General features: G+C 40.5%; 1 protein-coding gene across 2 annotated transcripts in view; it reads right to left on the bottom strand.

Moving 5' to 3' along the window:
- cdk5rap1 (CDK5 regulatory subunit associated protein 1) overlaps nucleotides 1-11,147 on the bottom strand; it is a 250,271-nt gene extending 239,124 nt beyond the window's left edge. Inside the window, exon 1 of one of the 2 annotated variants that reach the window (XM_077202895.1) lies at nucleotides 10,666-11,147. In XM_077202895.1, the coding sequence (XP_077059010.1) occupies nucleotides 10,666-10,942 (277 nt within the window). In that variant the 5' untranslated portion in view covers nucleotides 10,943-11,147. The remainder of the gene's footprint in view (nucleotides 1-10,665) is intronic. The other variant, XM_077202896.1, reaches the window with a different exon arrangement.
- Between the last annotated feature and the right edge of the window lie 1,387 nt (nucleotides 11,148-12,534).

A 12,534-nucleotide genomic window follows, 5' to 3' on the forward strand; every position in this document is an offset into this window, starting at 1 on the left:
GACTCTATTTCCTCCAAAAAGGCGTAGAACTGCCCATGCTTTAAGCCCCTAGATCTGATATGGTTGATGCATTTCACAACAACTGACATCGCATTGTCAAACCTCAGGCTTTTGCCGCAAAGGGCCTGCTGATGGATAATGCAGTGCAGAGCAATGGCCTCCTCCACATTCTTCACCTCCAGTTTTTTTTGAACAAGTGCCACCAGTCCATTTTTACTTTCTTGATGGCGCTCCGTCGGTTATTATTCCAGCAAACCTCTTCCATGGCAAACCGGCATCCTCCACACAGCTGACGGAATATCTCCTGAGCGGTGGTCTGACCATGCCGGAAACACCGCCGGAAGCTGTCACGAGACTATGGTGGCCCATAAGTGATAACAATTTTTTTTTAAAAAGCGGGGCAAGCGGGGCACACGCAACAACTCAGCAAAAAGGTGCATTTCAGAAGCACACTAACACTAAACTTTGATGTCAAGTAGGGGGCCACAAAGTATCATCCCCCGGGTCGCGAGTTTGAGACCCATGACTTGAAAATAATTGCACACCTTAGAACGTTTGTCAACCAATCAAAAACAAACATTCAACAGCCTTGAGTGAGAATATAATTTGTTATACATATATATATACTTTTTTTTTATAGGCTATGTAGAGGCTATCCTATAAGCCTCGGCGTAGATGGCATGGTGTTCTCAACGCGTAGCAGAAAAATCATGAGTCCAAACATTAGCTCTCTTTGGGTGTTGTTCCCGTTTATTATTTAGGTAAAAAGAATAATTTACATGACCTTCACCTGTGACGCTGGTAATGTGGTGCGGTAGAAGCACGGGAAGGAGGCTGGATCCAAACGCAGTGTACAGGCTTTATTTAGACAAACTACAAACTTAGACAAAGACTCAGACTGGAATACAGGACTCAGAATCAGAAGCGACCAACGTTGACATCAAACATTCAACAACTCACAAAGACAGGGCAGGAACACAGGGCTTAAATAATCAAGGACAAACGAGCTAACAAGGGGGCGTCGGGAATAACGAGAAACACCTGGGAGAAGTAAAAGAAATAGGGCTGTCACTTTTGTGAAAAAATCCTGTTCGATTTTTGAGACATATGTGTTCATTGAATCGATTGTAAAATCGATTTTTCCATGTCTAAAGACGTTTCCATTTTCAACAGCAAATATTGACAAATCCACGGACAACTAACAGGCATTAGGACGAACGTAAGGAGGGCGCTTGAGACGCGCACAAGTCAGCAATATTTCTGATGATTTAATGGCGTGAAGTTTTTTGCAAGGTGACAAACAGGAGTGCAACATTCAAGGATTGAAATGGACACACGCCAAATTCGGATAAAAATGAACTTTGGCGGGTAACGCTGTCATATCACGAGCCAATTTTGCGTGTTTCTATGTTTACTCACTTTGCTGGGGAAGTTCGTGTAAGCCAAATCTGCGTGGATTTAGCGCAAATACGCAACTCGTGAGTCCTCATGATATATTAAATTCAGCGTGTTGCGCAGAATCTGCGCATTTCTGGCTTGCTTGAAAACACACACGTCACTAAGCAACAAGTAACGGTAACAACGCGCTTGTTCACTTGCACTGAAGCAATAGCGAATATTAAAAAGCATTTGGTTAACAGAAAAGACATTGTTATTTCCCAACATCCTACATGTTCTGTGCACTGTATTGATCTGTCACACTAAAACACATTTTTGGTCAAAAAAAAAAAAAGGCAGTTAAAATCGATTCCCTATTTTCGTTTTCGAAACTTGTGTTGGTTGGTCCGATCGATTGTGCAATCGATTTTCGAACGTAAAGTGACAGCCCTAAAAAGAAAGGGCAGAGAATCACTGAACATGAAAAGACAAGACACAAAACCCACATCATGACATAACCCCCCCCCCCTTAAGGGCGGCTCCTGACGCCCAACAAAACAAAAAAAAAACAATAAAGTTCAGGAGGGCGGTGAAGCACAGGCGGTCTTGGGGGAGAGATGGAGGGCCAGGCCCATGCAGGGGAACGGACCCTGGGCATAGACAAGGCGGGCCTTGGCCGTGGAGCGTGGGCGAACCTGACTGAACAGGCGGCCAGGGCGGAGCAAGACGAGGCGGAGGCCAGGGCGGAGCAAGACGAAGCGGAGGCCAGGGCGGAGCAAGACGAAGCGGAGGCCAGGGCGGAGCAAGACGAAGCGGAGGCCAGGGCGGAGCAAGACGAAGCGGAGGCCAGGGCGGAGCAGGATGAGGCGAAGCCCAGGGCGGAGCAGGATGAGGCGAAGCCCAGGGCGGAGCAGGATGAGGCGAAGGCCAGGGTGGTGAAGCCCCTGCAGACGACCATGGCGGCGCAGCCTTCATGGTCTCCTCACCGGACCCTTGGCCCCCCCCCAAAAAATACTTGGGGAAATCCACGGGTTTAGGAAAGGCCTCCCGGAGATTAAAGGGCGCAGGCAGGGCGAGGCGCAGAGGCGGGGCCGGCAGGGCGAGAAGTCTGGGTACGCTCACTGGAGCCTGAGTAGCCGAGCGAGTCCTCCTTCTCCTGCTGCGACGACGCTTCACTGGGCTTGACTCGGTAGACTCACTTGACTCGGTAGACTCACTTGACTCGGTAGACTCACTTGACTCGGTAGACTCACTTGACTCAGTAGACTCACTTGACTCAGTAGACTCACTTGACGATGCACTTGACTCACTGGACAATGCACTTGACGATGCACTTGATGTACTGAACGATGCACTCGACTCACTGGATTCACTTGACTCGGCATTTGACTCACTGGATTCGGCAGGGGTCACATGAGGCGCAGACTCGGCGGGGCAGACGAGAAGTGCGGGCTCGTCTGGGCTCACGTGAAGCTCAGGTTCGTCAAGGCAGACGTTAAACTCAGGTCCGTCAAGGCTGACGCGAAGCTCGGGTTCGTCAGGGCTGACGTGGAGCGCGGGCTCGGTTGGACTGTCGCGAGGTGCAGGCTCGTCAGGGCTCACGTGAAATGCATGCTCGTCGGGGCTCACGTGAAAGGCATGCTCGTCGGGGCTAACGTGAAGCTCGGGTTCCTCGATGCTGACGTGAAGGACCGGCTCGTCGCGGCTGACGAGGAGCTCGGGTTCGTCAGGGCTGCAGTGAAGAGTGAGTTCGTCGGCGCTGCAGTGAAGAGCGGGCTCGGCAGGGCTGGACCGGACCAGCGGCGAAGACGACGACGAGGGCGTCGCGGGTAATGTGAACTCGGGAGGTGTCGAGTAGAACAAGCCTGTAATGGAGAAGAGGTCTTCCAAGGAATAAGCCTGAGCGATATACCGGTCAAGAGTCCAGTTGGTAAGGTCCCGCGGCATCCATCGGGCGATCTCATAATCCAGCCCGTTCCAAAACAGGCCCATGAGCTGGATATCATCTAGCGCTCCCAGATGGCAAATGGACAGAAAATCCTTCGCGTACCTTTGGACGGACTGGCCCTCTTGCATTAAAGTTGACAGGTATTCTCCCAGAGACCGGTTGCTGACAACTGCTGGATCCATTTCGTGGTGAGTTGTTCTGTGACGCTGGTAATGTGGTGCGGTAGAAGCACGGGAAGGAGGCTGGATCCAAACGCAGTGTACAGGCTTTATTTAGACAAACTACAAACTTAGACAAAGACTCAGACTGGAATACATGACTCAGAATCAGAAGCGACCAACGTTGACATCAAACATTCAACAACTCACGAAGACAGGGCAGGAACAAAGGGCTTAAATAATCAAGGACAAACGAGCTAACAAGGGGGCGTCGGGAATAACGAGAAACACCTGGGAGAAGTAAAAGACAGGTCAGGGAATCACTGAACATGAAAAGACAAGACACAAAACCCACATCATGACATCACCCAGTGCTAAGGTATAAAGTGCTGTCATGCTGTTGGTAAAGTGGGTGCTCACGGCTACGGTAAGAACCGTGTGTTCCCCGCCATCCACACTTTCTCCTAACTGATTGCCACACCTGTAAATATACCTAACTCCCAGTGACGTGTCACACACAGTGCAACTGGGGGTGGCACGATCCGCCTTTTTTGCCTCTGATACCGATTCCGATACCTGGGACTCAGTATTGGTAGATACCGATCCAATACAATACTAAAATAATAATTAAAAAAACAGTCCCAAATTACCTAATAAACTGCATCTGTATGCCTCACTGTGGGGAAGAGACTGTGATTATTATTTTGTTAAAGGCATCAAAGCTTGACTTAACTTATTTTCCTTACTTTGTAAAACAATACAGACAACATTTATTCTATATAATTAAAAGACATTTATTTAAAAATTTTAAGCGCAACTTTTTAATGAAGCAGCAACATATGATAGATTGGATAGAACTACTAAGGCTATCAATAAACTGCCATTGCGCAAAAGTATTGTAATATCCAAGGCTCCAATTCAGAGCGGCACGAAACCTTATGTGCATCCCGTGCGCAGAATGATGCGCTCGAAGCAACATGGAGTCATGGCGCGCAGCACTTCGCATTGAAAAGTTCAAAGCACAAAAGTAAGATATGCATATATTTCTTTATTTCTTTATTTATTAATTTGAGCCTTTTAACAGGGCAAAAAAAATAAATCAAGGCCAACCCGTGTACGTTGTGTCTGATCCCGGCTGACTGCATTAAATGTAATTATCAGCCGGAGCCCTATTTAGGCTCGACTATTTTTAATATGTGGGCCGTTATAATATGGTGGCGCCAAATAATTTTTTAACCCAGGTGCTGAGGGGGTGGTAGATATAAATACTATTTATAAATGAGCAAAAATGGGACACTTAATAATATTGAATTATTTTAATTATGACAATTAAAGTATTCATTGTATTAATTAATTTAAATTAAATTAACAAGCAACAAGCTAGAAGTGCATTTGTAAATCCGGTGACACGCGTCCCTTGATTTTTATTAATACAATTTTCTGTCAGTGCTGCAAAGAATAAGTTGACGATCACCATCACCTAGTGAACGCGCATATATAGAGAGAAATGCAAATCATGGATTACATAATCAGAAGGTATAGGCTAGCCTTTTTCTTTTCGTTTTGAATTGTTTCGTTTAAAGAAATTGACGATTAATATCTCCGTAGTGAACGCGCCTATAGAGAGAAATCATGGATTAATCAGAGAGTATGCTCCCTATATTTCTTTTCCTTTTGAATTGTTTCGTTTAAAGAAATTGACGATTGATATCTCCGTAGTGAACGCGCCTATAGAGAGAAATGCACATCATGGATTAAAGCTCCAGTAGGTCACTTTTGTAAACAAATATTTGTTAAAACTGTCATTATGTCCTGACAGTAGAATATGAGACAGATAATCTGTGGAAAAAATCAAGCTCCTCTGGCTCCTCCCTGTGGTCCTATTGCCATTTGCAGAAATACACCGCTCCCGGTCAGAAACAACCAATCAGAGCCAGGAGGAATGTCTTAGCAGTGTCAATCACGATCGTGTACGCGCTGATCACGCCTCTCTTGCACAGCGCGAGCGCGTACCGTCGTTCGTGACTCTCCTGTTCGAACTCGTTCATCCAAATGAACAAATCTTTTTTCTAGTCATTTCGTTCATTCAATGAACGAAATGACTTGAAAAAAGATTTGTTCATTTTGAACGAGTCTTTTTCAGAGTCATTTCGTTCATTCAACGAACGAAATGACTCGAAAAAAGATTTGTGACCAGTCACGGAAACTAGGGACACAAGTCGGTTCTGGGGCATTTTGAGTTATTCATAGATTCTGAGAGTGTAATATCCAAGCTTTCCAACGATGTGTAACATGTGGAAATCTGATAATATTTGGAGAAGTTGTGGCCATTTTAAAGTAGGCACTTAAAAAAGCTCAAAGAGGAGAAAACGAGCTAAAGATTGTGCAGTTCTCACCGGTCTCTGCTGCTGGGGGTGACAATAGGGCTCATTTACATCTCATTTAGATAAGCCATACCCCCTGTAAAGCTCCTCCATGTGCTTTACAGCTTTTTTTACACTTCGAATGAGTGCACTTCTGCCGCACTAGGCGAAAAACAATTGTGCTGCCCCTCTATTTGCAACGTACCAGCAACAACACACAAAGACCAATAATGCCATATAGCCTGCATATAACGCGAAACCAGCAACAACACATAAAGACCAATATGCCATATACATATAACGCAAAACCAGCAACAACACACAAAGACCAATATGCCATATAGCCTGCATATAACGCAAAACCAGCAACAACACACAAAGGCCAATATGCCATATACATACAGTATAACGCAAAACCAGCAACAACACACAAAGACCAATATGCCATATACATATAACGCAAAACCAACAACAACAAACAAAGACCAATAAGCCATAGGCCTACATATCTATAGCGCAAATAGTACGCAACGCTCGTGTGCCCAAAATGTCATCAATATTAAAGTTTATGTAGGAGGCAAATGCCTGCTGGCATTTTTCTTTAAGCAGTCATTTCTGCAATTTTCCAAATAATCACATTTCACCTCCTCAAATTACTGTTGCAAATCTCTTTACACCACTTTCTTATGTGCGTATACACACACAAATGAAATGTCCGCAAGCACATTATATCATCAGCAGGTTCAGCATCTTAAATAACGACTAAAGAGCAAATGAAGCTTAACTTACATTTCAGAAACACGCACGGCAGGCCTTCATCGCAGCAGCAAAGGTCTTAACTGCATCCTCTATTTCGATTCTCCGTCACATATGAAACAGCCAGCCACCGCTGTCAGCGAGCCGAGCCGCCGTATTGAAGCACTGAGGGCGAGCGCGCTGCGCCCATACCTCCGGTTCAGTTTCCCGAGCCCACGAAGTGCGGCGAAAACATTTTCGGTGTAACTGCCAGACGGTTCATCTCGTCTGCGACAATCTTTGCGGCATCCATCTTCATTGAATTTTGATATCAGAGAGAGCTGGCCAGAGCACAGCATAATAAGTAGCCATGTGGTTGACTTGGAGGGCGGGGGCAAAAGCGCCGGGTTATTCAGTATGGAAATACACACAGACAATGACACGCCACGCCCCTACTGCATACTAGAATCTCCGAAAACAAGCCGATTTCAACCTCAAAATGTAAGCTTTTAAATATACCAATACTGCTATCTCAAACATGGAGAGGCTTCTTCGTGATTTCAATTAACAGATTCTCCAAAAAATTGAAAATCACAAATTTTGAAAAAAAACTCTTCTTTCTCATTTTGCTCGAAAGTTGTGCTGCCGACTTGTGTCCCTGGTTTCTGTGACGGGTCACATTTGTTCATTTTGATGAACGAGTTCGAACAGGATTACTAACGTGCATCACAGAACAGAGCAAGGCGAGCATTTGTGCTTATAAAAAACTTAAAGTTTTGTATTTATTTTTGAAATGACCAATCGTTTCGCTAGATAAGGCCCTTAAACATCGTCTGGTATCGTTTAAAGCCCTTTGAAGCTGCACTGAAACTGTCATTTGGTCCTTGAAACGTTTGTGTCCTATTGAAGTCCATTATATGGAGAAAAAGCCTGGAATGTTTTCATCAAAAACCTTCATTTCTTTTCGACTGAAGAAAGAAAGACATGGACATCTTGGATGACTTGGGGGTGAGTAAATTATCAGCAAAAGTTTTTTTAAAAGTGAACTAATCCTTTAACGTTATCTTACTAGCTATTTATAACTTATAGAAAGAGTGCAACGTTATAAAGTTACATGTATTGCAAAATACATAATGATTTGAGGACCAAGTTTGTAGTCAAAGTATGGGCAGGCCATAGTCAATGTAAAGCATATTGTTGATGTTTCGTCCCTATTAGTGAATGTTCCATAACTGTTTATAATCCGCCGTCATCGGTGGTCCTGTTTACTAGCCTGCGCGTTCACGGCAGGCTCCGCTGTGGGGGAGGAGCTGTGGAGGGAGGGCTGTAGCGCAGCAGAGAGCAAGGGGGTTGGACCTGTAAGTTGTGCTTGTTCAAATTTTCAGGCTAAGTCAACATTTTCTCAAAACTCCCTACTGCAACTTTAATCAGAGAGTATGCTGCCTATATTTCTTTTCCTTTTGAATTGTTTCGTTTAGAGAAATTGACGAATCGCCATCTCCATAGTGAACGATAGAGAGAAATGCACATCATGGATTACATAATCAGAGAGTTGGCTAGCCTATTTCTTTTCGTTTTGAATAGTTTCATTTAATGAATTTGATGATCGCCATTTCCGTATGAAAGCGCATAGAGAGAAATGCACATCATGGATTAAATAATCAGAGAGTGGCCTATTTATTTTCGTTCTGAATTGTTTCGTTTAATGAAATTTCAAGCTTTATTTAGATATAGGCCTATCTGTCATGTCTGTGAGACATACACTGAGTTTCAGTTAATTCATGATGAGATTTCAATGCAAGTGACCGCGGCGCGCCAGTGCACGATCATGTCATGATTATTTTGTCTGCTATTTTTGATTCTTATTTATTAAATCCAGGTAATTGGTTGATAAAAAAATTATTAAAATTAAGATACAATTTATACAAAACGAAATTCACTTTAAAGAAAGGCCTTTTGTAAAATGAAACTTAATTAAGTGGTCAATGTCTGACTCCCGATGCATCCCATCTTACTCCTGCTGTTGAGTTTTCATTATCAACATAAAAAAAAATAACATTATAATATTTTAACAAATATAAACTAATGCGCTTATTTAATGAACTCGGGGCAAAATGCATCCTCGCAGCAGTGAGTGGGTGGTTGTTTCGGAGACGCGACATTAGGTTAGAGGTGTTTCCATCCCTCGCGGTCACCTTTTTTATTGCAACATTTACAAATTGCCTCGTCAGTATTTACCGCCTCTCCCTTCTCTCTCTCTCTTTCTCCTCAACACGGTCACTTGATGACAACTACATAAGCATTTTTAGGCATTGAATAAATGATATTTATATATTATATATAAGTGCCGGTATTGAAACTGATACCGTTGCTATTTTAAGACCCCGCGGTATACGATATTACCGTAATACCGCCCAACCCTACCCGGTAGAAAGTAACATGTGAAACTCCAGCACGTTAAAGTCCTTTTATGCAAACCATAGACCTTTATCTACAGATCTGCTCTTGTCTGGCGATACCCGATCCGGCAAATATTGGTAGTATCGGAGCAATAATGATACTGAGTATCGGATCGGCGCACCCCTAAGTGCAACACCCCCACCAAGTGGCTAGAATAAGTAATAGCAATATTAACCGATCCAGAAAAGGTGAATGTATAAATGGCTCCTACAGGCTATGTTATTTTTTTTAGGAACACATAATAGTAACGCAATTAATAACTAATGAAGGTTGGTTTAATGCACTTAATTACATTTTCAGTGTCAAGTTAACAGAGCATAAAAAAATATCTAACTCTTTACATATGAGCTATTTAAACAATAATAATTTGGTTAATTACAGTTATGATGAATAGAACTCAACATTTTTAAATAGCCTATTAATAACCAAGAGAGTTTGCTATTGTTCTTTACGCAAGTGTGATGTTACTCTTAAAAAACTAATTCAGTGGGAATCATCATAGATGATCTTTGTTGTAACATTTTCATTGATAATATTAATGTTTTAAACCAAAAATATGTAGCAATAAGGATTTAAGAAATGCTCTTTGTTCTGTGTCTTTTCCTGCAGCAAGATTCTTTTGGTCTTTTTTATTTGGTAATACCTCTTGGGTCAAAGCATGGAAATTGCCAAATAAGTTGTGTGTTAATAACAAGTGTCTTACAAAATACTTCACAGAATTTATCCTGCTAAGCATGTTTTGGAAAGATTTAAGCTTAATATTTCATATACCTGTGAATGTTGTGCAATAGAAAAAAAAACTAGGCCTATTTTGCATCTGTTTTTCAATGTATCTACTCAAGATTATTTTGGAAAGATTTAGAAACCTTTATTAGTGGAAAACTGAAGTGTATGATATAAATTTGTGTATTTGATGTGCTTTTTTATACCGAGAATTTGGAATGTAAAGAACAACATATAATACAGTTAATTATTTTATTAGGAAAATACCATACATAAAAAGAAGCGGGCTCAATGCAAACCAAAATTTTCACATTTTAAAATGACTTTAAAGTATATGTAAATCTTTTGGAACAAACAAACAAAAAAACACTGAAAACATGTAATGCTTTGAAAGCACTGGATTTTATGTAATTTTTCTATTTTTTATTTCTACTTTCGTTATAAATATTTTCTATTTATTTTTTCTTTCATTTCCTGGCAGCTAATGTTAATGTAATAAAGTGAATATGTAATACCTCTTGTTCGCATGGCACTGAATATATATATATATATATATATATATATATATATATATATATATATATATATATATATATATATAGCCATATTAATAGGATTAGGACCTATATTAACAGTGTAGAGACAATATATTAATTGTGAATTAACTATTAGCTTTAATTTTAATTAACTAGTAGTTTGCAAATGATTTGCAAGTACTTTATTACTGTAGGCTATACTACCATGATGGCTTTTTATTGCTGTAATCTAATAATTATTTCTATTGCAAAGCATAAATAAGACAATAACTAAAAATGGGTTTTGTATCGTTTATCCATCATACACTATAGTAAAATCTGTCGATTTATAAAATGTAAAAAAATAAATAAATAAAAATCCATACCTTTCAGTGAATGTGCTGTTTCGTCTTCAGTAATGTAGTACTCCTCATATTCCTTATTGCAGGCATAATGGCTCTTGTCAGAAATCTTGATGAAGTCCTGAAAACTGGGACCACTTGCCAGTTTACTCTTTAGCTGCACCACTCTGCTTTGACTGGTAGTAGAAGATTCAGAGCAATAATATCGGTGATATGTGTCTCCGTAAAGGCGTCGAGACAAACATGTCCTAAGGGCAAATCTAAAGAGTCTGAAACTGCTGCTGCTGCTGCTTCTGTTCATGTCTTACTCACTTATTAACACACTTAACAGCTAAAAAACGGCAAACGCATCACTAAACCATGACGCTATCATAAACGATTTATCCCAATTAATTAATCGAGCAAATGTGGTGAGAAGAGGGGAAAAACCTCAACTGAGTAAAAGTATAAATGTCGATGGGCTAACATGTGTAGCAGTAGAACGATGTAAATATGGCGACACCACTGAAATATTTCAAAATAAGAGTCAGGCTATAATATCGGCAAAATAATACCATATAGTTGCTAGAGTTATTTGTTTTACTACTGTTAGACATATAACATAACATAATATTAGAGCCTCTTTCAAAAACTTCCAGAATCTATATTTTTTATTATTATTATTTCGATGTTTTTATAATAGTAGTAGTAAAATAGTAAATAATCTTTACATTGAAAATTGGCATCACATCTTTCTACAAAATTTTGACAATAAATTGTTAACTTATCTATTTGCAAAAAGTTTTAAACCCTGTCTGGAATTTATTATTTCAGTAACACAATCAGGTTTTATTGTAGACACATATCTAAAATTATATTTATCTTGTATTGGATGGATATTATGGATTATTCTGATTTTATTGAAGAAGGTGTCATTATTTTGTTCTTAGACTTTTATAAGGCATTTGACTCTAGACAAATCAAGTCACCCATATAGTGCTTATACAAAAGTCTACAGATTGTTTCAAAGCAGCTTTACATGGATAAACAGAAAAATAATGATTCAATGACACAAACAGAATTCAATTCTGCTGTAAAGCAGGTCTAAAAAGAAAGTAGTGTCATTCATCAGCTGAGGCCAGTTTGGTGTTCATTCATTTCAGTTCAATGACTGTGTAAAGTTCATCAAATATGAAATGAGTTCAATTCAGCTATAAAGCAGCTCTGTAAAAAACATTGATGTCATCTCCCAGCTCAGCCAAATCAATAATATTGCTGAATATTAAGTGTCCCCAACTAAGCAAGCCAAAGAGTAGACAAAACCTTATCAATGGAATGAAGGTCAAGCAGTCAGTTATATCTCAGAATAACAATTAACAAATCGCAGAGAGAAAGACTGGAAGACAATTCTACTCTATAAGCACTATTCCACTATTATAAGCAAAGTTTCTAGTAGTGTTTAGAATCTTTTTGCAGAAGTTTATTGAAGCAGTAAATCTAAATCTACAGGCAAAGACATGATCAAAGATAGAGGTTCATAAAGGCTGGGTTCATATGGAGCTTATAATATGACAAAATTATTTGAATTTGAATTGTGTGAATTTGAATTATTGACAAGTGGAAACCAAAATACAGCGAATAGCCTTCTTGGCACACCTACTTTTGAAAATCAACATTTAGATTATTTAACGTTAAATGCATGCCTGAGTCAGTATTTTCACAGGCAGATATTACTTGGGACTATATGGGGGGGAAGCACAGGTGAAGCATTGCTACTTGGGCGCAGAGATATCACGCAACACCTGAAATCCGTCAACATACCGGCATGAATAGTAGCTGGCTATTTAGACATTGAATGGCGATGAACATGGTGGATTTTGTGACTTCTCAGACAGTCAAGATCCAGAATCATAC

Source organism: Siphateles boraxobius, unplaced genomic scaffold (assembly GCF_051911475.1).
Source record: "Siphateles boraxobius isolate OS27281-9 unplaced genomic scaffold, OSU_SipBor_1 5, whole genome shotgun sequence".
In the NCBI taxonomy this organism is placed as follows: Eukaryota; Metazoa; Chordata; class Actinopteri; order Cypriniformes; family Leuciscidae; genus Siphateles; species Siphateles boraxobius.